The sequence below is a fragment of the Strix uralensis genome, chromosome 7 (assembly GCF_047716275.1).
Source record: "Strix uralensis isolate ZFMK-TIS-50842 chromosome 7, bStrUra1, whole genome shotgun sequence".
Classification (NCBI taxonomy): Eukaryota; Metazoa; Chordata; class Aves; order Strigiformes; family Strigidae; genus Strix; species Strix uralensis.
In genome coordinates this window covers 24,788,010-24,814,094 of record NC_133978.1, presented here as the reverse complement: position 1 = coordinate 24,814,094, position 26,085 = coordinate 24,788,010, and the positions used below count along the sequence as shown (strand labels likewise).

Genomic DNA, 26,085 nt, shown 5'->3' with positions numbered 1-26,085 from the left:
AATGACAACACCTGTTAAAGGCTCGTCACTCTCACCTTTTTATATAACGTGTTAATATCTTACAATTCATGTCATATACATACTGTTGGGCTTCACAAAACCAGGGAGAGTTGTCAGAGCATTTCTAATCTTTATAAGGAAAAATGAAAAAGACAAAAAGAGAGGCAGGCAATTTCCATATCCCTCTCAAAAAAAAAAAAGATATTAAAAAGTTAATAACAAAAAACTTTCAGGCCCTCACTGAACTCCATATAAACACATATTAACAAAATTTCAAGAGTCAGTTTTTAAGAGTGTCTTCACACTTCTTGAATACTCTGCTGGACATGCCAGGGTAATTAATAAGATAAGTTCAATGCAGAAGAAAATAATCGACCTCATCTGCTGGTTGGTTTGCCTTTATATTGGTCGAAGTAGGTCAAAGTGGAGCTCAATAAAGTAAAAGATTTTGTTCTGCCAGTGTCCTGATATACTATACTTATGAGTCTCTTTGAGCTTGTTGTAATGTGTAATATTTCAAAGCCCTTTTTAAAAAATAAATTAACTCTTAATATCTAGCTTGGCAATGTGTTGTGTAAGCATATGGTAGACTTTTTCTGAACATTTCCTCTCATGAGCTTCGCATCACTGAGTCTGCAGTGTTCTGTGATCCCCATGTGCAGCCGGTCAGAGGAGTACTTCCATGCCCGCAATCAGTTGACTAAACAACTAATACAAAAATAAAATAAAATTTTTAAATTATGGGGAAATTGATGATGACAATTTTTGTAGCTAAGGTGAAGTTGATAAGGAGGTGCTGCTACATCTATTGATGTATCTGTAAGTAGGATGTACACTGTGGCTCACAGCTCAGAAAGTGCTCCTCGAAACTCTGTGTAAAAATGCTTTTAAACTACTCTGTTCCTCTTCTCCTGAAACCTGTCATCATGAAGCTGTTGCCTGGTAGATGTTAGAGCATCTTCTAGGTTGCTGTAAGTTGTACTGGCCATGAAACTTCTTTGCAGAGTTATTATAGGGCCTCCTGTGCAGACATCTGAGTGGCATGTTGTCTCTGGCTACAGGAATCATACCGGCAGGAGCTGTTAGGTTGATGCGTTTCTGTCTGATGCTGCAATATGCTGTGGTGACCTTCCACTGACCGAGGACTGCACTGGTAAAAGCAGCACTGAGCCACCCAGCTGCAAGGCAAAATCACTTCTGCATGGTGCTACTTTTTTCTCATTTAGGTTGAATAGAGTTTGGAGGTAGGATGTAGGTTTGTTGTGAGTCTCATAAATTAGTATGGGTGAAGTGTTAGAAGCGATTGATAACTTCATCCTGAACTTCTGTCCTTGTGTTGCATAAAAGATGAAGTTAAAAGGCACACTTCAGTAAGGCATCATTAGAGGAATAAATTGAGGAAGCAAAGGTAGCAATAGTGGTCCAAGAAAGACTGTTTTGTCCTTTCCTGATCAATGTTTCTAAGAAAATGCAGAGGTAGAAACATGGAATTAGAGTCTAATTCCACTGTTTTTACCGAATTGTGGTACACTTTGCAACAACAGGTGCTTTGCCCAGACTGGGGGCTGTAATTTGTGTTTTGAAGATATTCCTGTATCCATTGAGGGGGCCTGTCCAAAGCAAAGTGTACAAAGTACCTAAAATACCCTTTGGAGTATGACAGGATGCTCTGAAGCCCCAATGTATCTTGTTTCACTGGAAGTATACACTATTATTACTAGCAGGCATGATTTAGTTATATGATTCTATATCTTTAGCAGAATAGTTAGTAAGCAGTAGCATAGGCAGTGTGAATGTCTTCTCTAGATGTGGGAAGATAGTACAACATTAACACAGTCACAGGGTGGGAAATACTTTTTCTGAGCGCTTGCCTATGGGCTGTTGGGATTTGTGATGTGGTTATCCAGTGACAAAATGTGGTTGCCCTCATTTTTGCCCTGTGGTCTTACTTGTCAGGTATGATTATCTAAAGGCATTTTTCTGTGTTTTCATTATTTTGGTTTTGGTTTATGAGACAGCAATTCGCATTTTTGTTTATAGCTTAGTCTTGTTTTAAATATAGAGCAAATGTAAGAGGACTCTGAGATCATCAACCAATGCTTTGAATCAGAATTGAAATGCTTTGGTCATGTATTTCAATTTCAAATAATATGATAATGTTTTACAATATTGTAAGCTATTTTTATGATTTGAAAATCAGTAGTCTGTGTCTTCAGTAATGGTCTATCTTCAAGCCTTGCTCAGTTTTCAGGTTAATATTTTCATTCCTGGTTCCCTTTCAATCTGAAGTTACAAAGTAGCCCAAAGAAACTAGAAGTTCCTTGCGTTTTAGCTGTGGTCTTTTTTGGATCAGGTCAGAGTGTACTTTGATGTATATTTATATATCAGTTTATCTTTATTATAATAGCTAGCTCCTATTTTGCAACTGGGTTGCTGTAGAGTAAGGAGAACGGCATGCTCGCTGAGAACAGCATATCCTGAAAAACCAGTGGCTGACTTGTAATGTCAGTTGCCGATTTTGTTACTTGGTGCACGATTTGGGTGATTTTCCAAGTGTTTAAGATGAAAGGCAGCAGTCATATAAAGCAACTGTCTATGTGAGCAGGTCTATCACCAAGTATATTTCTATGAAGGAGCAATATTTTTTTTTTTCACTAGTCCATTGCATAGAGTCAAAACAGCATAAGAAGAATGCGTGCTGTAAACTGATTAATCTGGCATTTATATATTCAGCAGCAGAACTGCAGTTCTGATTTTTCTGTAGGCTAGCCTGATGTTTCAGGCAGATTTGCCATTGGTGGCAAAAAATGTTTTAGAAGGTGATGAGGATTCACTTCCATTGCTGCAAGTTTCAACATAGTACTTCTCTACCTTTTATAAAGCCTGAAACTGTTTGTGGGTAATCATATCTGCACTGCATTTTTCTGTTGTGCAAAAAATCTTTAGGTTCAATGCTGATTAAGTTTGTCATGAAATGTGTGTCTGCAAATCAGGTTATCTTGATCTTTTCAAGTCAGCTTCTGACTCAGTTCTTGCAGTGTTTTCCAAATGGGCAACTGCCAAGTGAAGCTTTAACCTAACTAGTAACCTATGTGAATAATGCTTATGAAATAGCTCTCTCCAATTTCACAAGCATTACCAAAGAGCTTGAAATTGTTCCTATGTTTAGGAAACATGTTTCAAAATACATTAAAGCTCTTAAAATAGAGGGATCATCTGCCAAGAGATTCAGAATAGTGTACTTGATAGGTGGTTCATGCAGTTTGTATCATTGTGTCTCACCTAAATTTAGCCTTCTCATCATATGAACGGCTTATCCACTGTTACATCAGTTAAATTCAGGAAAGCCAACTGTTATTCATGTCATTTCTTCATCGACTTATTCCTCAAGCTGATTTTATTTAGTGTCTGTTGACCCAGATTTTGGACCTGCCATATGCATAGGAAATGCATAATTTTACATCCTTCACAAATGCCAGTCACATGGGTACTTTCTTGCAGATTTTTTTGGGAAGCCAACAGCGTACACCGTAGTCTAGCTTTCTGTGTGCGTTACTGAACTATTGCTCTGAGACTGCAATTTCCTCAGTACACATGTATACCGGAGGAACCTTCGAATAATTGAATTAAATATAAGCCTGTTTTTGACCTGTAAGTGCTAGAGCGTTTGCACATACAAGGTGGAAATCACAGTGACTGCAGTTAAGCAAGTTTTGTCATGTCGTATTTTATGGTTTATACTACTGAAATGAGATCATAAAAATCTATGAGGATTGATATTTCTTAAATAATGCTTCTAAGATAATGCCAGGAGTGGGTTCGCAAATAGGAAACTATTTCTATGAGTTGTAGTAAACTATTAAGTACTAACTTGTTCAAAAAGATCAACCTAGCTTTGCATCAGCATCAAGTAATCACATTAGATTTTATCTTACTGAAGGGCTTGCTATGGCTAGTTATAAAATCTAGCTGTTGCCAGTCTTTCTGGCTATTATGTGGTGGTGGTTGAAATGTCCAAGTAATCCCTGTCGCTACAGACCTTGGTGTAACAATAACATCATGTTCAATTTGATGTTCAGCTTAAAATATGCTCAACAACACATCTCTTTCTCATCTTGTCCATGTCTGCTAAGAACTTATTTGTATACCTGTGTCCTGTGCAGGAAAGAGTTAATGATCTCTCCTGGAGCCTGACTGAAGCCCTTTCTGTACCTCAACCTTTGCCAGTAATACCAAACTAGTAGGGAGCTTAATCACTGATGGAGGCATTAAGAAGGAAAGAAGTAGGTTTTAGAGTGCATCAGCCTAGATGGAAAGACCTGGGGTTTGACAGAGAGGACCTAAGAGAGGGCTGGGACTTTTTTTTTTTTTTTTTTTTGATATAGCGTGAGAAAGGTGTTCAGCTCTGATACTGTGAGTGGGATTTTCACTATGTCTCAGAGAAAGTAATTTGCTTGCAAAACTGCAGTGAGTGTAACTTGCAATTCTCCCATGAATCAGAGTAATACAAAATTAATAATGCATATACTGTAGTATGTGTACCTAGGGGGATACTTTTGAGACATTTCAACTTCAAAAGGAAGTGTTCAAACTTTCAAGTATCGCATACTTAGATTTTAATACACTCAGATTTTAATACACTCTACTCTCCTTTCTATTAGACATATTTAGATGTTTCCATTGGTAGCAGCTCTGGGAATTCTACTGGGAATTTTACAGTTTGTACGCTTCCTTATCCGTGGAGTGACTGAAGGATCTCTACCCCATTGATTTCAGCGAGGCAACGTTTTCTTCCGAGTTTTGTTTTTAGTTAATTTCAACATAAAAGTAACATAGTTGATACTGGTTTATACTGCGTGGTTGTTTTGTTTTGTTTCATAAATTTAGGAAACTGTAATCAGGTAGCCAATGTGTCCTGCCTCCTCTTGAAATGCAGAGTTTCTGTGGTGTGCTGGAGTGCCGCCTTTCCCTAAAGCATGAACAGATCTTCTGCAGCTTAGTCTGTTTATCGAGCAGGTAGAGGACTGCAGTAAGGTAATGAAGAGTAGTAGAAATCAGTTGCTTCAATGTTGTTAGTTGCTTCCCAACAGAGAGAAACACTGTGAGTTGGTTTTAGTTGGACTTTTGAATTAAAACCAGACTTTTTTTAAGTCATCTTCCATTTTCTTCAGTGATCCTGGGAGATGTGCATGTGCAAAGGATATATAGTACAGTAAATTAAGAATATAAAATTACTGGAAAATACACACTTTGGTTATATGTTTGCAGAGGAATGTGACACATCAAAGAATTATCTGGTTTGATTTGTATTGAATAGAATACATTCTTAATCTGTTCGGGTTTGAAACTTTTTAATTATGGGTATTTTATTTAATCTGGAATTTATTGATTTCTAAAATAATATATTTACATCTATGTAGTGTTGGTATTTGAAGCCTATTGAAATAAGTACCCTAGTCATTTGTGACATTAAATGTTCTGTTCTACTTCGTATGTCTCACGAAGGCTCTACCAAAACAATTGGTACATATTTATCTTGAAGATTATCTCTAAATTGGCTATAGGTTGTAATAGATGGGTAATTATTTCTGGGATATGTGTAATAGAAATCTAATCAAATCTTTAAAAAGAACTTAGAAGCTCACAATTTCATTTATGGATGAATCCATTGCTCCTAAAATGGAACAATTTATGTTACAGTCTGTGGAAATATTAAGAGAGGATTGCTATATGAACTTCAGTTTCTTACTTTAATTTCTGTGAAATAACAAAGGTTGTAACTATTTCCAGTGTATTCAATTAGGTATATGAAACAGATGGCCAAACTTGTAATTTTGTTACGTGGTGATAGGTAGTACCGAAGTGAGTGAAGCGGCATTTTCTTTGCTGTCTGTTTTATCTACTATTACAACACAGAATTAGGAAAAAAAAAATAGCGCAGCACTTGTTTTTCAGTTTCTTGCTTCATACCTCAGTAAGTCACACAAAGGCTTAGCAGGAAGAGGCATCTCCTTGGTCAGCAGTGTAAAAACAGGAAGGAGGAAGTCTATTGCAAATCTGGGTTTACTGATTATCAGTTCATGTTTCGCTGCAGAGGATGTCCATTAACAGCCATCAGCGTGATCCATTGCTTATCCAGCGTGACAATGACTGCTGTAGTGCTGCTACTACAGAATATGGACCCTGCTTATAGGAAGTAATGTTAACTAACAAACTGTACTCAGCCCTTTCCTGCTCATAGAAACAGGATACTATTAGTGAGAACAATTCACAGAAATTGCACATCCAGGAAAACCAGGCAAGCAAAGCATAACAGCTAAACTAAGATTAATAAAATCTTTTCTCTGATTAGACCATAGCTTGAGTTCTACGTTGTTCTGGCATGTAATGCAATCTTTTAAATAGAGCAGTGAGATGTAATTATGAATAAGGATGGCAGAAATGGCCCCTCGGTAGTGCCTGGCATAGAAGGGCTGCTTAGGTTTTAAGAAATGTGCTTATTACCATAACTCCAGTTGAATTACAGGAAACACCTGGACATTATTTTATAAAGTTTTTTAGGGTGTATGCAACAACCTATATGAAATTACTCCATGGAAAAATCCCTACAAAGTTTGCAGTTTGTGTAAACAGAAAATATCTTTGTATATTGTAGGACAAAGGAAGTTTCTGCAGTGTTTCCTGTGAAATTGCAGCTTAAATGGAGTGTGTGATACAGTATCGTGGTTAGGGATGCCATGGTTATAGTCACAATGACAGGTCTGTTTTAAGGGCAGAATCTTAATTTGCATGGTCAGTGTTTTGTGCTTGCATCAATCCCACTGAACTCATAATGCAAATTTGAATTGTAAATATTTTATTTTATAACATAATTTAATGTCTCTCTTTTTTTAAAAAATCAAATAAGAAATGGAGGGAGAAGACAAACATCTACTGGGCCACTTCTTACAATGTATGTATGGGAGCTAGTTGAGAGCATCTCTAGCCTCAGTACAAAATTGGCTTTGGTAGCAAAATAGATATTCTAAAAAACATGATCTTCCACAAGCACAGTTTCTTATTTTGAAAGTTGGTTTGTGTGTGTATTTTAAGTATTACTTTGAAAAAATGGAAAAACTGTATGTCTGAGTTTCTTTTCTTTGTAACTTGGTTTAACTGATCAAAGTGATCAGTTAAAAATTTATTTTTTCCCACAATGCTAAATCTGAAGCTCTACAAATGAATATTTTTCTCTTGCATCCCTTGCTGTTCAGAAGTGACATGAAACATAAGCTGGACCATGCAAAACTTGTACAACTATTGTGCAGATACATGTAATTCCCATCATTGTCACAGCATTCATGGAGATGTAATTGATTGGCACTTACTAAGTGGTTATCAGTACCCTGAAAAGAATGTGTGTATACAGTTTTTAATTGCTTCATGTGTCTTGTGTAATCAGGAAATGAAAGACTTTGTGGCAATGTAGGCAGGGGTGGGGAACCTGCAATTCGTCCTAGAAATGGGACAGAACAAGATGGGTTGGGGGTGCATGAAAATGGTGGAAGGGGGCAAGTCATTAGTGAGGAGCTACTTTGTCCTCTAAAAAGACTGGTATTTTCTTCTCTATTTTCTGACTTTTTTTTTCCTATTTTTTAAATAGATGATCTGTTTTAAGAGTATTTGCTGCTGTTAGAACCTATTATTATAAATGATTACTAGGAAGAGAATTATTCACTCTAAAAATTTACAGTAATGCTTCATAATCTCAAAGATGTTTATCCTGAATATGGGTTGCAATTAAAAATAGAATAATTACCCATTTAAAAAAACACACACACGAAAAAACCCCACCCCAAAACCTTCAAGGAATAATAGATTTTTTTAAAACCCAAAAGGGATTTGTTAAATATTGTTTTTTTTCTTTATCTAATAAACTGTTTTAGTAATGTTTTTTAATTGACAGAGTTATTTATCACTAACGGGAAATTCATATTCTGAATCATTATTTTCTTATGAAAGTATGGAGCTTTTATTTTTAATAAAATAAATTCTTCAAGTTAATTTTTGCTTGGAGCCTGAGTACCTGAGCAGTTGTGCTTACCATTGAAAAGTTACAGCTATTGCCACAGATATAAGGGAAAAATGACTTTATTTCTCATTCTGATTACTCTTGCAATTCACTTTTCCATACTAAACTCCCACCAAGGAGATTACAGTGGAAGTTGTGTTCGGTTTTATGATTCTTCTCATTTTCTAGTGGGAAGATGACATAGGTGTGAAGACTGGGCATGAGGAGGGGAAAAAAGCAAATTTGGGGTATTTGCTGAACTCTCAAAAAATATTTTTAAGGTTCTCTCCTTTTACTCTTACTAGTCTATATGCACTTCCTTTGCCTACCTTTCCAGTAGTCCGGTCAATGTATTAAATGAATTTCTGGGTTTAGGATCCTTTTTTGGCCTGTAACTTTTTATTTCCCTCCTCCTTAGTGAAATGCTGATGATCTTTTAATCCCATTTCCACTCAGGCATTTAATGGCATGTATCCTGCTTGCATGCACAGAAAATATTTCTATGAAATGACAGCAGAAATATATTTTTGAAGCTGTGCTGTAACCATTTGTGAAGAGATCTATGGCTTGGAGTGATAATGCATATTTATGGAGTTGTCGTTATAGAATGGATCAGATTATTTGAGGATAATTGATTTTAAAAAATTGTTATTTTGTGAAGAGTCAGGTGGAATTCATGGCAGGTTAGGTTTTACTATTCTTGGCTGAATTTAACTCTCTGGAGATTAGCCTTTTTGCTTACTCAGTGGCTGGTATCTTTGTGCGTAGAATGGTGCCCTCTGCTGCTTCAATAGATTTTTGCATGTAAACACAAAAAATTGCCGATAAGACCTACTAAATACATACTTTTTCATATAGTGTTTCAGTTTTGAAAACAAAAATTTTAGGAAGATTTTTTATGGTATAAAGTAACCTTGTTTGATTTTCTTCAATTGGAAAATGGTTACATATCTGAAAATTCTCCTACATTTTTTATTGAGAGCTGAATTCAAATCTGTTTATGCTTGTCTTTCTCCCTTCAGCCCATCTGGTAAGAAAAGTTCAAGGTAAAAATATCCCTATTGCAATAAAATTGAGCCAGTGACTGAGACATCTTTCTCCTTTAGGTGAAGCTGTCTCTAACTATTCCTAGTTATGTTTTTTTCCTTTTTCAAGTACTTTCTGCACTATATTCTTTTTACTTAGACGGCATTAATATGACTCATATTGTCCAGTTGTTGGGATGAGTCAGAAAAAAAAAGTCTGTCTGTCTATATACAGAGTTCTGGGAAATACAGACAAATAACCTGCTACACGTTACCAGAAAAATCCTTCAGCTTTGCTTGTGCTCTTCATGGGTGCTGTGCTTGCCCTATCAGTTAGGAATGAAAATAGTACCTCCTCTGTCACTGATTCGCAGTACTGACGTCTAACTAGTCACTCAAGTTAATGTTCTCTCATTCCAGATTGAAAATTAAGATGGTATGTTGTGGGGTTGGGGTTTTTTTTTGGTGCCAAAAACAAGTACAAACTTCTGTCTCCAGCATCAGTGATTTTTCTCCCTTTTTTTTTTTTTTTTTTCCAGTTTGAAGACTCATACTGAGAAATAGCTTGCTCTTCAGAGTTTCATGGTGTGAATCAACCACTAGTAGTCTATAGGTTCCTACAGCTGTACAGATCACAGGTTGAAAGCAATTGTAATACAAACTGATCATGTCTTTTAGTTTGATTCGGTTCAGGTTTGTGCTATATTTCAGACCACCAGCATCCACTTCAGGGGCTCCATAAAGCTGAAGAGGGTCCTTGGGCTTCTTCATTCACAGGTGTATAAATGTTAAAAAAAAAAAAAAAAAAAATTGAAAGAACTATATGTTACAGATGTAAAATTTCTCTTGATAGCCTAGACATGTTTGCCCCTTTTTATAACACTTCCTACTGACATATGTGAAGCAACTTAAAGTGAGAGAGATTTTTAGGGTAGACATAATTGCATGCAATAGTCATCTCCTGAAGAAATGCATCTGGAAAGGTTACCACTTCCTCACTCTGTTCCCAACAGAACTGTGTGTGTGCGTGTGTGTGTGTGTGTGTTGCAAATTCTGTTAATTTTGTCTTGTAATTTAAAAGAATTAGCTAAAGGATGCTTTCAGGATTTTGTGTCTCTCTCCAAGATACTGCAATATGGTGATTTGTCTGCCTGATAGTTTAAGTCTGAAAATGAAGAATTGCTGTCCTCAGGATTGCTTGCAGTGCCATAATCTGTTGAAATGTACACCGTCAGATAATTATTCAAAGGTGGCAATTACTTTATTTAGATAAGTGTAGGTAATTTGTGAAATGTATATATGGAAAATAAGCTTCAGTATCAGAAATAAACCATACTGTACTATGTGTGATGTTCCATAATGGGTAAATCAGGCGTACATCACCTCAGTTGTGTTTGCAGTTTTGAGAAAAAGCCTGATTTCTGTCCATGGCCAGAGATGACATGGCTCTCTCGAGTAACACACTTTCAAAAAGGCCAGTGCTTTAGGTCAGACTTCCTTCTGAAGCCTCTGAAATAGTGTGTGTGTAGTGTCCTAAGAGTACAGCATCTTAAGTTAGTTAGTAAACTTGTTTAATTTGTCTTCTCACCGAGATCAGAGAGGTGTGATAGAAAGTGTGAATTTCTTTTAAATACTTGATGACTTATTTCTTTAAAGGTAAGCAGTTCTGTCTCAGGAGTTTTTTCACTAATGTGCTGAAGAGGGTTGAATTGTTATTGTTCCCACAAGATGGAGCTGTCTACATATGTAATTAATGTGGAATTTGTACTACTAGCAAATCTTAAGGACCTACGTCAAAATACTGTTTTAGATCACAGATCGCCATTTTATTAGTATCCCTGCAGAAAGCGGTACAATGTAAAACATAGTAACTATTATTTTAATAAGGTAGGGTAATCTTGTGGTTAAGGCAGTGCATTGGGACATACACAGTATTTATTTCTACCCACCCACCCACCCCCCCCCCCCAGTTTTAAACATTTATTTCCTGTATGATTTTGAATTATTGTGATAATACCCCTGAGAATTATCAATCAGTACTTTATTATAATGAAACTGAAATATAAGTAGCTTTAATATTGAGAAAAAATAATAAATACTGATTTTTATAACAGTGAATACTGTATTGCCTATGCTACATCCTATGTGCTTTCAGAATTTCTGGCTATGTTGCCTGGAGTTGTTTGACCACATTTTAAAGAGAAATCTCCTGATGGCAAATTATTTCACTCTCTCAGTATTATAACAACATCTCTGCCAGTGTTGGCAGATCTGAAATTGATAAAAAGATATCAAGACAGCAGTGCTGAACTGCAGCTACTGGATACCCCAAAATCATCAGGCAATAACTAAGTCCAAAAAGACAGTCCATTGCTACCACCAAAGAAAGTTTGGTGGTACAAACTCCAGTTCCTCTTGCACCATCTTTTTATAATCTTGTTCTCATTTTAGGTATATTTGGTCTAATGTGTTTTATTACTGTTTCCACTTACAGTTATGTTATACAACTTACAGTTATGAGTACACAGCGATAGATGGAGTCTCCTGTCTTTGTGATAGTGATACTCCTTTCTCACTTCCCTTTGAGAACACTGGAAGGAGACCTAAACTTGGAGACTCTTTCCACCCTTAAATAAAAGGCTCAAGGAAGCAGTAATAAATGGAATTTTTTTTTCTGGTTTTTGCTTTATCATCCAGTGCAATATACATGGTGAGTCCAGCCCATTCAGTGGAAGCTCATGCATGGCTGATATCTGTGAAGGCAATATCTGATGCCTCTGGTCCTCCTGATCTTTTTATTTCTTCTCCAGGAATGGTACTCTGGAGACAGGTGGATGTCTCTCTGTGTCCACCCTGCAGGTTCCAATATCTCTGACCATTTTCTTACAGGGACAGAGCAGCGCTCATGTAACCAGCTTGTACTGTGTATTTTTGAGCACTACAACATCAGTTGTTGAACCTTTTTCTCATCTCTTCCCCATTTCTTTACAGGTAACTGCGATATGGTCTACATGGTTTCCCCTGTGTCTTTGGATGCAGAACATTAGGTTGCCTAATGAGAGCTCACTCAATGTGTCTTGCACCTTTCTTTCCTCCCAGGCCAGGTTGCTGCTTCTCCCTTCCATCAGCACCAGGTTCTGGGTGCAGGTGTTTCCCACTGACAGGTGTGGGTCAGTCAACATCTTCCACCACAACCCTTTAAACCTCAGTTGTCCTGGGCAGCCTTCAGGGGTCCCTTTCAGGCAGTCTGACAGGAACCTCAGGAAGAGAGACTGACGGTCACACACCTGCTCCTTCCAGCTGTCATTTCAAACTGCACTGGTGGAAAGGGCGAGGGGTATTTTTACCTTTGTGAACCACTTCATGGGTCAACAATCTTATATTATTTAGTGCGCTGGTGCACTTTGGGGGGAAGAGCCTGCCTTTCAGTACCATAGCCTTATTTTCCTATCATAAGCAAAGGGTAGATATTCTAGGAATATTTTATTGAATAGATTTTTCCCTGAGAAACTATCTATAGCAAAAAGGCTATCAGAAATTGGCTTGCTTTCTTTGGCATGTGGGACAGCTTATTACCTTTCTCGTTTCTCTGACTTCAGTTGCTTCTCTGAGTATATTGTCCAAGGTTAAAGGGAACTCAAAAAGAATGAAGAATCTAGTTAACAAGAGTATTTTCAATCTCTTCCTTGAAAAGTCAAGTTCTTGTCAAACACTCAGCTATAGGTTTGTTGAATGGGTGATGATGACCCCAGATCTTGGCAGAGCCCCACTGCCTGGTTAGAAAAGAGGATCTTGAAGAGTACGAAAAGTCATACTACTCGGAGAAGACTGGGAAGGAAGTACTTTCTCTCTACTCAAGAGTTTTAGAGGCTTTGAACTCACTGTTGCCTGGCTCTTGAACTTAAGACTGTGCTTCTACAAGCAGCATTGAGACCATTGGAGCTTCAGCTTTTTTTTCTCACGTTAAGATTTTTTGAATTTTTTTTTTTAATTTTTTAAAGCACCTTTTCCTTATGGATTTCTAGAGAAAACTTTGTAATTATGAAAGGAAATTAGAGGCCAAAAAAAGCAATTTAAAGATTTTTTGATCTCCAGATTTTTTTGAACACTTGTAGGTTGCAGTACAAACATGTTTGTGTATGTATGACTGTATCATCCTCGTATTGCTGCTCTTATTCTATCTGAAAAACTGCTTCAAAAATTACCTGTCTTTGCTGTTGCTGCTATATCAAGCTATTAATCAAATTTTGGAATGGCCTGTGCCTTCTGTTTCTTGGAAGACTTCATACCTTTGATTTCCAGTACAGTTCTCTGTAGCTTCTTTTCTTCCTTCCTCTTCTAAAGTCTAAATCTTTAAATTGTGCCCTGTCTCCTTTGCTCACTCTTATGCTTGGGTGTTTTTCCACTCAGCTTTCTATTTCTGATGCAGCTCAACAAACTTCACTGGTAATTTATCCAGGAGTTTCATTTCCTGCTTGAGATTTATAAGTGTACTATTCAAACAATTAGTAAAATAAACCAGAAGACTTGATTTTAGCCATTCCTGAAAGTTAGATCCCACTGAGGTAGCAGCCTTAGGCATGTGCGTGTCGTGGTTTTGCTTCGGGAGATGTTGAGTATGGGCAGGAGGAGGCAGGGAGCAGTGGGGATTGCCATCTGCCGGGGGTCCGGCTGCTGCTGCATAGTGCTCTGGGCATTCTGGCTGGGAGCATCCAACCCTGATTTAGTTGGGTAACTATGTGTTAGGAATACCAGAAAAGCAAATTTGTATGTTTGCACTTCTTTATATTTAGCAAAGAGTGGAATTTGATGGAAAAGCGATCCGTGCTATTTGAGGTGGTCGGAGAAACTGATTCTTTTGTACGCGTATTTGAGCAGTAGGGCATAAATAACAGACCAGTGAGGCTCAGGTCAACCATGATGTAACTGGTTAAGCACCTGGATTAATGCCATAAGGGCTGGGTTCAGTTCTCAGTTTTGCACCATCTCTTTCTTTTAACGCTGATTTTGGTGGAGTGGATCACAAATGATGCCACCGTAACATCGAGTTTGCATGCTTTTATTTTCTTTTTAAGAGAGATTTCAATAAAGATCCTTGCATAATATTTTTACTGGGAAAAAAAAAATTGATTTTCTTATTTGTATTTAACAGGTCTGTATATGATGACCAACCAAATGCACATCAGAGGTTTATGGAAAAACTAGATGCCTGCATACGTAACCATGACAGGGAGATAGAAAAGATGTGCAATTTTCACCATCAGGGCTTTGTGGATGCTATTACAGAACTTCTTAAAGTTAGGGCTGATGCAGAAAAATTAAAGGTAAGGAACTAGTTTTTCAGAGTTTTATATATAATTGAATTTAAAAGAATTAAATTGACTCTTCTACTGAAAAATTTAGTGATTATCACATACATTTTTATGTTTGCAACAATTTTTAAAAAGTTGATTATTTAGGATTTGTGATCAGCCTGTGTTGCCTGGTCCAATAATTTACATTTACAAGGCTGAATATTTTATTAGGTCTAATTCTTTTTTTTTTTAATGTATGTTTTCAGAAAATGTTGCCAAAATTATTTTACCCTTTTTAAAGGCTTTCTCAGAAGGTAAAGAGCAACAAATGGTAAAACCAATCTTTCTTACGTAGATCTTTTTCTAATAATGCGTTTATATGTCAGACCCTAGAAAAATTTAAAATCTTGATTCGAAAAATAAAAATAATGCAACTATACAGGAAAAATAAATTTTCTTTACTTTGTAATGAGTAGGAGAGTAGGTGGAGTTGGTAGTTTTCATTAGAAATGAGAGCTAAGATTTACTACCAAATCAGAAAGCAGAATAGTGAATTATGAGATCTGTCCCTTTTAGCTCTCTTTACACTTTTGAGAGCAAAATATGCACACCAGACAGAATGAGCATAGTTCATCAGAGGTTATGATTAGAAGAGCATTATATAAAGGATATTCAGATAACAAGAGACCAAATACAGCGTCAATGAGGTCATTGAGCATCTTTGTTCAGAAATTAATGAGATTTTTAATAAACTAGAATGTGCTTCCTTATTATGATGACCTAATGAGTCACTTACTATGTGGGAAAATCTGAGGTCGAGCTTTGCCTGCACCTGCAGCATTAAAATGTTGCTGTGGTTTGGAGATTTCCACGTTTGATGTTAATCAACCACCCAGTGTTTGCATTCAGCAAAGTATGAATGTTTAATTACCATAAAATGCAATCACCATTTCTTACAGACAATGAATGGCCCATAGAGCTCATTGAGGTTATCAAAAAGGGACCAGTGGTCAATTGGGTCAATGATTTGAATTGTTTGACAGACCTACAGAAACAAGGAAAGTTCAAAAATCCCAAGTAAATTTGAGAAGTTTGCCACAGAATCTGTTAGAAAGAACTGTCATAAGTAATTGAAGTTAACAAAAGCCCTTTGCGATCAAAAGTTCAAGTTCAAGCTGTAGAGTTAATTTGAATTTGCATTTCTTTGTTCTAAGTTTCTCATGAAGCATGATCTGATTACAAGGGTGAGCAGTCACATCAGGGCAATATATGCATATTTGTCTAACAAAGGTGAAATTATTTTTAAGGTCCAAGTTACTGATACCAACCGAAGGCTTCAGGATGCTGGGAAAGAGGTGAGAAAATAGTGCTTCCTATCTGGGCATTATGAATATTTGTAGCAAATTAAATTTATTTGCATAATTTAATTGTGATTTTCTTCTTTTTTTTTTTTTTTTTTAATGTCTAAGGTGATAGCCCAAACAGAGGAAATCATCAGATGTAGAGTTCAGCAACGGAATATTACAACAGTTGTGGAAAAATTACAGTTGTGTCTTCCAGGTGAGTGACCTGTAGTTAAATATGATGGCAAATTAAATAAAGTAAGTCACAATAGCCAAAATGGAAAAGAATTTTATTTTTTAAGTTGTGGTTCTGTAACATACATTTCAACAAAAAAATTAATGGGTTTTAAAAAGATGTCAAGATGTAGGTTCCATGTCTTTTACAATATTTGATGTAGAGCCATTAGGATGTGGGAAGACAGACATATGTAAATGATGCAAACAATGTAGCCACATACAGCTTTAAATGAAATAATATTTTTAATGTGATAAACAATTAATTTTAGGGTGGTTTTTACTGTTTGAATTCTAGGGAAGATACTGATGATTCAACATTGTACTTTTTTAGCTCTGTGTCATTACAGTTTGTTTTTTTTTTTTCTCTAAAACATAAGGGTTCTAAATGGTGTTTCAGAAAGGCAATATTGTAGGATTGCACACAGCTCTATAAGGGTTTTACCCTGTTTGTGGTATTGGTGTAAGACAGATTTGAGAATTTTTCTTTGTAAGGTCTTGCTGTTCACTTGTTATGAGTACAGTAGGTGGTACTGTTGCCATTTAATGGAGACAGGTCATAGACTGGTGATGCAGATAAAGTTATGGTATGCAGTAAGTGAATGAATATACTTGATACATATAGTGTCTACTGTTTTGTTTTATCTTAATTCTTTTTCATTTAAAAGCTGTTAAGAATTCAGTTCTTTTTAGCTGCATTCTGGATTTTTTTTTTTGCTAGTTTTATCACATTTATGTTATGGTAGGTATTAAATAAGGTAAATTTAGCGTATCCTTTTCTATGATTTATTTTGTCCTTTACAGTATATATTTTCCTCTTTTATTAACTAAAGCCACAATAAGATCCATGGGCTAATCTGCTTGTTTTTATGCAGTGCTGGAAATGTACAGCAAACTAAAAGAACAGATGAATGTAAAAAGGTGAGTGAACTTATTTCTATGAGTAAAATATAACATATGTAAGTAAACTGATAGAATAGCAAACACTACTGTAGACAAGTAAGTATTTTAAGTCCTACAGCTTGGTACATGTAGTCTTCTTTTCATAATACCTTGTCTGTGTTTCAATAATGTCGCTGCAAGTGGACAAATGTTATATTAAGTACAAAGACTTCTAGGAGCTTAGTGATTGCCATGAAAAATAATGTTTACTTAAATAAGCATGACAGGCAGTTAAATTATGATTATAAAATGTGAAGTGTATTTTTTTTAATACTTAAAACAGTTTAAGAAGCAAGAATAAGATGATCCTTAGGGAGTAAAGGTCTTTCAGAGTACATTAATACCTGATTATTCTATCATGATGTGTTTATATCAAATTCATAATCCAAGGAAAAAAGGACATTTCACTTCCTATACTTTTCTTTAGACCTGTCTGGTATCTCTATGCTAAACTTTTGTGTACACAGGACTGTGAGGTTGAAGTGCGAAAAATCTGTTGTGGTTTGGGTTTTTTTCTACTCTGTGACATATTGACTTGTAAAAAAAACACATTAAAACCATAATTAAAAATACATTTCTAGAATAATGGTTTCTAACTGGTACATGACCAGTTGCTCCTTCCGCAGTTGTGTCCTCACTTTCCATCTTCTCAGAGAGCCACTCACTGCTGCTGTAACCCCAGTATCGCCAGTTCTCTCTCTGTGGCAGCTTGACCGCCCCTGCCCCCCCATAGCTGTCATCGTATCCACGGGGTCTGCCTTGCACCTCATGCACACCCACTCCAGGAATACTTCTGCTGTTTTCTTCTTCCTGATTTCCACAACATTATTGCCATCTTCATCCCTACCCGCTTTTCATACAGCCTCAGTCACGCCAATTGCTCTGTGTCTTCCCTTGCTGGATTCATGATTGATTTGTCACTGGCCCTTCATGCACTTGACAACACTGCAGCGAGCTCCTGCTAACAAGTCTGGACCTGAGTGTTTCCATTTGGAACTAGCTATGCATAGTCAAGTGTCTACAGGGCTACTGTGTAATCTAGATTTACTTTTGGACCGTTTGTCTGGATTTCTCTTGTCTGGGTAGCCAACACCACCTGCCATACTGCTGGACATCTGAAAATCCTCAGCAATGGCCACTGTATGAGTAAATCAGCTCTAAAGCCTGTTTTCAGACATGTGCAAAGTGCATCAGATCTACTGTACACGTCAGATCAATCAGCATTGCAGCAAATCTGATGCATCTTTGACAGTGGTATATGTGCTACACGATACCTGTGCACACATGCTTTAAAATAACCTAATAGCTATGGCACTATGCTGCCTCTTATTACAATCAAAACTTGCTAGATGTGAACTAGTGTGGTAGATCTTATCAGGTTGACTACTATACTCTATTTCCTCTGAACAGGACACTGGTTTGACATCTGCTTAGAGTAGCTGACAGCATGTTGCAGTGCTCTTGGAGCAGCTCAGCAGAAAGATGTAAATGGACCAGCGGCCTTGCTGCTGTGGTCAGAGAACAGACTGCAGGGTGTGCTGTCTGAATTGCACCACCTCCTTCTGCAAGGTAGTCTGTAGAGTGTGCTACATTTAGCACGTTGAAAATACAGAAACACTGGGATCAAGGCCTGCATTCTGCCATTCCCTTGCTCTGTCAGGCAAGCAGCATCCTGGTTTTAGAATTGCAAGGGAAGTTACAGTTCCTAATGTCATCATGGAGAGATCGCTTAGGTGAGATAACGTTGCAGATGGCTTTTAGCATTTTGACTCATTGTTCACTAGTACTTTTGTAGGGTCCACTTGATGGTTGATGTGATTTCTGAGGAATCATCAGTACTCTTCACATTTAAAACTAAATTTCTGTTATTTAAGAGATTCAGATCTGATAATTTTCCTGTGGAAGGAGTTCCCAGACAGGATGTCTTAAAAGTCAAAGGGCAATATACTGAATTGAGGGGTTTGGACATGTCATTGTCATACCATAAAAAGATCTGAGGGGAGATGTCATAGCTTTGATGTACCATACCTTGAAATGACATGGAGTGCAGAAGGTTTAGACTCTGCTGCAGGCTACTGTTTCAGCTCACATATCTCTTTCATTAGCTATGCTACAGTTACTACTTTGCCTGTAACTTACAATTCCCTATAACGCAGCCTAGAGGTGGCTATCCAGTGGAACGTGCAGGTAATTCAAATGGTACTTTCCTTGTGACTTAGCAGGCCACAAATCCAAAGAGTGAGTGTATCCTGGCCTTTATCACTAAGTGATTGAGCAATAGCAAGGACATCTATAGCATCAGTGCACAGACCTGATAATAGCTGATGTATGCAGATAGAAGGAATTTCAAAATTAACCTTCTGAAGTTTTGCTGTGAAGGTTTCCTGGAAGAATCAGAGAGGAGCATTCACAATCCCTGTCTTAACAAAACAATGAAGAACGTTTATTTTGGGCAAAGATAATTTTTCTCATAAACCTTCACTGAGATTTGTTAATACAGCAAAGCTTTCATTGGTCTTTTTTAAAAAAGACCACTTCTCTTTTGACTTTCTCTACTTGCAGCCTTTTAAAATATATTTTCATTATTCCATTGTTTTACAGTCTTGCACTATGAATAAAACTAGCATTTCTGATGTTTAAAGGAAGAGAAAACAAAAGTGTGGATATTCTATATTTTGGGGGGGCAGTTGTTTTAGGATGAAGACTGGAATTCCATTTCCTTTTCTCCACAGCAGATGCCTTTTAAGGTAATGCAGGATTTGGGGTCTAGAGTACATACTGGTTTATACAGATGGAATGGAGGCTTACTGAGGAGTCCAAAAAGCCATCTATTGATAGCAACTTTTGGTCCCTATGAACATGGGCTACATTTGAACTGATGACCTAGAGGTGAAAGGCTCTGTATCCTATTAATCTGTCTCCTGAGCCATGGATAACACAAGTTGACAAGAACTGTATTTGTGAGAGGAAGTAACTGCAGAATCTGGTCTAAACAGGCACGTTTGGCTGGAAAGAATTATGGAGGGTTTGAAGTCTTAGCTGAAGAAGCACAGGGAGAGGCATGGTTTCTTCACTACTTTCCAAAACACCTAGTGGGGGCTATGCATTTAGACTTAACTACCTAGATCTTTAAGTCAGAAATAAGATCATCACACATTTTATACAGCTCTGTTACCATGGCCTGTGCATTTGGATTTCGATACGTGTCTCTGAAGAAAGTTCCCAGCTACTTCAAGTGATTGTGATCTAATTGGGAATTGTTAGAACTGGTGGTTTTGCAAGTCTTCTTCCATGATAAGTATTACAAAAAAAAAACCCTATGATGAAAATAAATAAATAAAACTGCTAAAGTTGTTGTGGAATCTTCTTGAATCTACCATGAGAAGGACTAAAGAAAGAGTATGGTCTTTCAGAGTGAGCTTTTTGCCCTGAAAGACTTGGGTTTGTTTTCTGACCTTACTATAAGCTTTCTTCCAAACTGTGGGAAAGACAGAGTTGATTTGTTATTTACGCTACTAAGTCTCACTGAGAGAATCAGGCAGCCTTTCTCTGCGTAAACCTTCCAAGCATTCAAATAAACCTTAAGATATAAAGGATGCGAATAGGAATACTTCATAATTTATATAATTTGGTTCTACCCCCCCCATGTCTGTATGGAAAGATATTGGAACAGATAAAACTGATGGTGATTTGATTTTGGTTTTCTGCATTGTCATGCAAATCAATACTACCCAGAGGTACCATAGATCTGGCGGAAAACCCCTCAAAATATATGTTTGATACTGAACTACCAGCTGCTTTCTTACTCACTGTTCTCACAACCCTATTTGTTTGATAATTTCTGTTTTTAAAAACACCTACCACACCATTATGGGTGAAGAAGGTATTCCACAGATCTTGGGTTGTTTGCACAGCAACTCTTTAATCAGATTTTCAGAAATACTGAAACACTTTACAGAGTTTCAGAGTTAGTAGTGCCTTGATCTCAGTTTGTGGTCCTTTGGGGCAACTGATAAAATTTGTATGCTGGGGAAGTTTAAATATTAGGTTTGGGATTGTTAAGGCAACTAGATTTAAAAACAAAATAAATAGTTGTTCCTGTGGTGAAAGGTTTTCAATTGCAATTTCAATATATCATCTTCAAGATCTCTGTGAATGTGACTTTTCTGCAGTAGTATTGAAAAATTCCTTTACATTTGTTTGGTAGAGTACAAAAGGTTTTCATATTTACTCAGTGGAAAGTAGTAAGCAGGAATATTTGTCTCTGAGAGAAGCACAAAAGTTGGAGAACACCGCTAATTTTCTTTGTAAATTGTTTGTTTCCTTAAATAAAATAAAATGAGAATTTTAAGGTTATTGTCATAGAATCAGAGAATGGTTTGGGTTGGAAGGGACCTTAAAGACCATCTAGTTCCAACCCCCCTGCCCTGGGCAGGGACACCTTCCACTAGACCAGGTTGCTCAAAGCCCCGTCCAACCTGGCCTTGAACACTGCCAGGGAGGGGCAGCCACAACCTCTCTGGGCAACCTGTTCCAGTGCCTCACCACCCTCACAATAAAGAATTTCTTCCTTATATCTCATCTAAATCTACTTTTTTTCAGTTTAAAGCCATTATCCCTCATCCTATTCCTACACTCCCTGATAGAGTGTCCCTCCCCATGTCTCCTGTAGGCCCCCTTTAAGTACTGAAAGGCCACAATAAGGTCTCCCCAGAGCCTTTTCTTTTCCAGGCTAAACAACCCCAGATATATACTGGGGGCCCCAGAGCTGAACACAGCACTGCAGGTGGGGTCTCACGAGAGCGGAGTAGAGGAGAATCACCTCCCTCAACCTGCTGGCCATGCTTCTCTTGATGCAGCCCAGGATACAGTTGGCTTTCCTCTTGTTTTTTCAGCAGGAAATTCTGGGACATGAGTATATATTTCTTTACTCAAAAGGCTTGTATACAAATATGTTATTCTCAGTAAAATTCACAGCCTTTGAGTTCATCTTGCTTCTGATCTGGGTAGCTTCTTGAATGCTCTAATTCAACTTGATGGGGCTCTTTTAGTAAGTTACGGTATTTCTCTTAACTGCCTCCAAATGACACTCCTCTGATAAAAATCTTAAAAGTTTTCTCTGTCATTTAAAACATAACTTAATACTTCACGTACACTAAAGTAATAGTCACTTTCTTTCTCTTTTGGATTTTTTGTGTGTTGATCTTTCAAATTCTAATACAGACCGGACTACTCTGTGCCTGGGACTTGGACATTTTGTAAAACACCAGCTCAATTTTAGAATAAGATCATGAGAAATACTAATATTAATCTTCGGAGGGGGGGAGGGGGGGGATGTTGTTGTTTTTTTCCCAGTCCTGCTTCTTGCTAGTTTTAGAAGTTTCTATTCTTATGGTTTGGAGATGTTAGTAAATGCATCTTATAGTTTTCTGCTTCTGATGACAAAGTGGATCAGTTCTGGACAGTCTTATAATATAACCTCTATCGGTGTTTCAAACTTATGTCTTCAGTTTCAAAGCTTACCTTATAAATTTTGCGTTGGGGAACATATTCTTGGAAGTTTAGCTCAGAAGAATAAAGAGAGGACTACTATATTTATATGAATAAAATAACGTTGAAGATATTTTTAACTCATTTGTAGTCAAATGGGCAATCTTCATCTATATGATTGATAATATATGATGTGAACTAATAATGTTGTTCCAATTTTCAGCACTGAGTTAAATTTACAGAATGTTTTTAAAGCAAAATATACAAATACATCATTCCATGAAATGATATGCAAAACTTTTCAGTTTAAATCCTGACCTGCTGATGACCTTCAAATTAATAAGACTTCAATGCTTTATCAGAACAGATGTTAAAAGGGCAAGGTCCTGAGCTCTGTATATATATAATTAGTAAGGGACTCTAGAATGGATTTAAAATGGATTATGTTAATTCTGATCTTAGAGACAGCAGTCAAAAACCTTCCAGATGAACTAACAGTGTTCTGATAAGCTGATCTGTATAATTTAAATGAAAACCTTTTATACGATTTTGATGCTATTATAGTTTTATTCCCCAGAAGTCTCACCATGTGGCACTCTTGCTCATTTACTATTTAAAAAAACAAAAACCACACACAGAAAACCCCCAGACCCCTTCTTATCTGCAACATTCCCATCGCCTTATGTATATTTTATATAAACCAAGTATATAATAAACAAAAGCTCCTAATTTACACTTGAAACCTCTTTATTTGCAGTCTCCTGAAAGCAGTTGTGTTCTGGAATAAAAGAGAAGATTTTTCCCATCCTCCAGCTATGCTGAATTGTTAGCTTAAAAACGTCTTGATTGACAAAATTCAAAACAACATGTTTATTTCAGAATGGAACAAGAAGTTATGAGTGTAGTATTAATAATTTATTATTACTTGTATACATAAGAGGAGACAGCAGCTTGAATTGTAAAAGTATTCAATATATCTACAAAGTAATATCCAGAAGCAAAAGAACTGAGAAGCATACTTTTCCAGGTTTTCTTGAACATTTGAAGGGACTTTGCTCATATTCAGCTTTTCTCTTTCAAAATGATTTGATAATTTTCCAGTACTGGTTGTGTAGGACTTTGAGGAAGAAAAAGGAACTAAAGTTATAGTACAAAAAGCTAAAAATGGGCTAAGGATGTTGCTCCATATTTGTGGAAATAAAGAGTTGGAACTAACAGCCAGATAACTCAGTCTGATCTCAGTTTTTCTACTTTCCCATTCAAGACCAAGCTAGAAGGCATTGGGTCACCTTATTCTGTTCTAATAGGCCAAACTAAATGCATTTTTCCAAAAGCCTCATGGGCAGAGTGACTGATAAGAATACTGTGTAAAGGAAAATTATTGTCACATCTATGACTAATTGCTGTCCTGTTCATCTTTAACCTGTTTCCTGCACCTCTCTTTACAATGTTGTTGCCATCACAGATTTGTTGTTCATGGTGTTTCTGTTTATTCCCTTCTTAGTTTGGCTGTCCATCTCAGAATTGGCCCACTGCTATTTTGCTTCATCTTTTCAGTAAAGTAAAAATTTTCACAAGCATTCTGCCTTAGGAGCCTGTGTGACATTTGAAAATTAAGTAGAGAAGGGTATTGACTTCAGGAACAGGCATATAGACCCTGACTCAGCTATGAATCACCTCCTGGTGATGTTCATCTCTACTGATTTTAAGAGGAAGCATGGAAAACTAGTTTCCCTCAGATAAAATGTCCTCCTTTAAATGCTTCCCTAAATCAGCTGAAAGCATCAAAATTTTACATATATGCTACAGGCCTGAAGTTGATAAATGGTTTTAACAAGTAAGTCTTGGTTCCACAATGCCTGTAATCTGTGAGAGAACTGAGAGTGAAGACAGGTAAATAACTATAGTAACAGATAAGAGTTGATGTCTCAGTATTTGGTAGCTTTCTGTTGTTAAATTGCTACTTTCTTTTATTTTTTCATTTACTTTACAGTTAAATCATCACTTTTTATGCTTGGTTTTAACTTGAGTATTTCTTTAAACTCATTGTCCCTTATGCTATAGTATAGTTACGAATATACTGTACAACATTTTCAGTGTATGGACATGAGATGAAGTATTTCTTGGTGTTTTGTTTTTTCCCCCCCTCTCAGGCCATATCTTCCATATTTCTGCTACAAATAGTCTGTAAACTAACAGAACATGGAATAATAAAGAAAATTATGGAGTCTTTGTTGTTTTGGTTTTCTTTTAAAACCGTCTGACCTTAATGCTTGTTCAAAGTAGTTGTTTTCTTGGTGGGATATACTGTGTTTTGTCAGAAGAATGGATAGAGTCATGGTTTACAGCAAAATACTATATACTGCTGGAAAAAATACTGCTTGAGATAAGTGTATACATGTCTTTTCCAGCTAAGGATGGTGGAAAGAGGGTGGGTGTGGCTGTGTGTATATGTGAACGTATACCTAAAGAAGGCAGATACATACAGGCACGCTTTTCCAAGATATTTTTCATTGTTTGGTGCATATACTGCAATGTTGGGTGATTGGCAATTTGTATTTCAGAAAAAAGAACTTATAAAAACCCTAACAAACTCAAGTCTAGAAGGGGAGATAGTTGCTATGACCTCAGTGCCTCCATTCTGCAGGATGCTCCATGTGGTGTTAGGACTCTATTGATCAGAACACCTAATACCATAGGAGCCTACTTAAAATATTGACTTGACTGAATCACTACGACAGTTCACTTTTTTCCCAAACTAAAGCATTATGTAGATGACCTTTTGTTTCTTAATTTTTCTAAGAACAGAGTAATTTCATTAGATGTATATTGGTTGCATGCATGATATTGATATCCTATATTTGACAAACAAAGTATTTGATAAAATTTTATAAGAAGCTACATAATTTGATTTTAATCTCTTTGTAGATACTATTCTGCTTTAAAAACAATGGAACAGCTAGAAAATCTTTATCTACCTAGAGTTAGCCAATACCGTTTTTGCCAGATAATGATAGAAAATCTTCCAAAACTGCGTGAAGAAATAAAAGAAATATCCATGTCAGATCTCAAGGATTTCTTAGAGAGTATTCGAAAGCATTCCGACAGAATTGGGGAAACTGCCATGAAGCAGGTAAGCTGACCTAGCAGGAGTCTTCAGTCCTGTTATCTACTGAAAATATCAGTGTTAATAGTCTCAGGATAGCCCAAAAGATTTGTCCAAGGATTATAGTCATCACATAGACCTTTGAGTAAAGATGCAGAGCTGTGAAATGCTTGCTAACATCTTGGGTGGTTTCTTCTCCTGGACATTGTCACTTCTAGTGGTCCCTGGCTAACACAGGAAGCAGCAGCGTGACACCTCAGTAGCATCAAACTTTTTTTCCAAATTTATATCTGTGTGCTAGACAAGAAGTAGTTTCCTCCCTGGGAAATGAAGAAGAAATGCTGTATATCTCAAGTTGCAAAAAATTGTGAAATAATTTGAGTAGTCAACTCCTAGACAGTCCATAACTCAGCAGCTACTACACCAAAACAAAAAGCAGCCTATCTGGCCAGCTGGCAAGGATGAATAAAAGAAGTGTTGAGATAGCTGCCCAGTTCTTTCTAAAGTACTACTAATACAGAGGACTGAGGTGAGAGCCAGGAGGAGACTGCAACGGGTGGAGCCCTTGCCTGTTCCATCACAAAACAGTCTGCCACTTCAA

At 36.9% G+C, this 26,085-nt stretch overlaps 1 protein-coding gene across 9 annotated transcripts in view; it reads left to right on the top strand.

The window, feature by feature from the left end:
* EXOC6 (exocyst complex component 6) overlaps nt 1–26,085 on the top strand; it is a 96,658-nt gene that overhangs the window by 6,042 nt on the left and 64,531 nt on the right. For all 9 annotated transcript variants that reach the window (XM_074874948.1, XM_074874952.1, XM_074874947.1 and 6 more), the window contains exons 2-6: nt 14,228–14,399; nt 15,677–15,724; nt 15,839–15,929; nt 16,822–16,867; nt 25,307–25,511. In XM_074874948.1, coding sequence (XP_074731049.1) covers nt 14,228–14,399; nt 15,677–15,724; nt 15,839–15,929; nt 16,822–16,867; nt 25,307–25,511 — 562 coding nt within the window. The remainder of the gene's footprint in view (nt 1–14,227; nt 14,400–15,676; nt 15,725–15,838; nt 15,930–16,821; nt 16,868–25,306; nt 25,512–26,085) is intronic.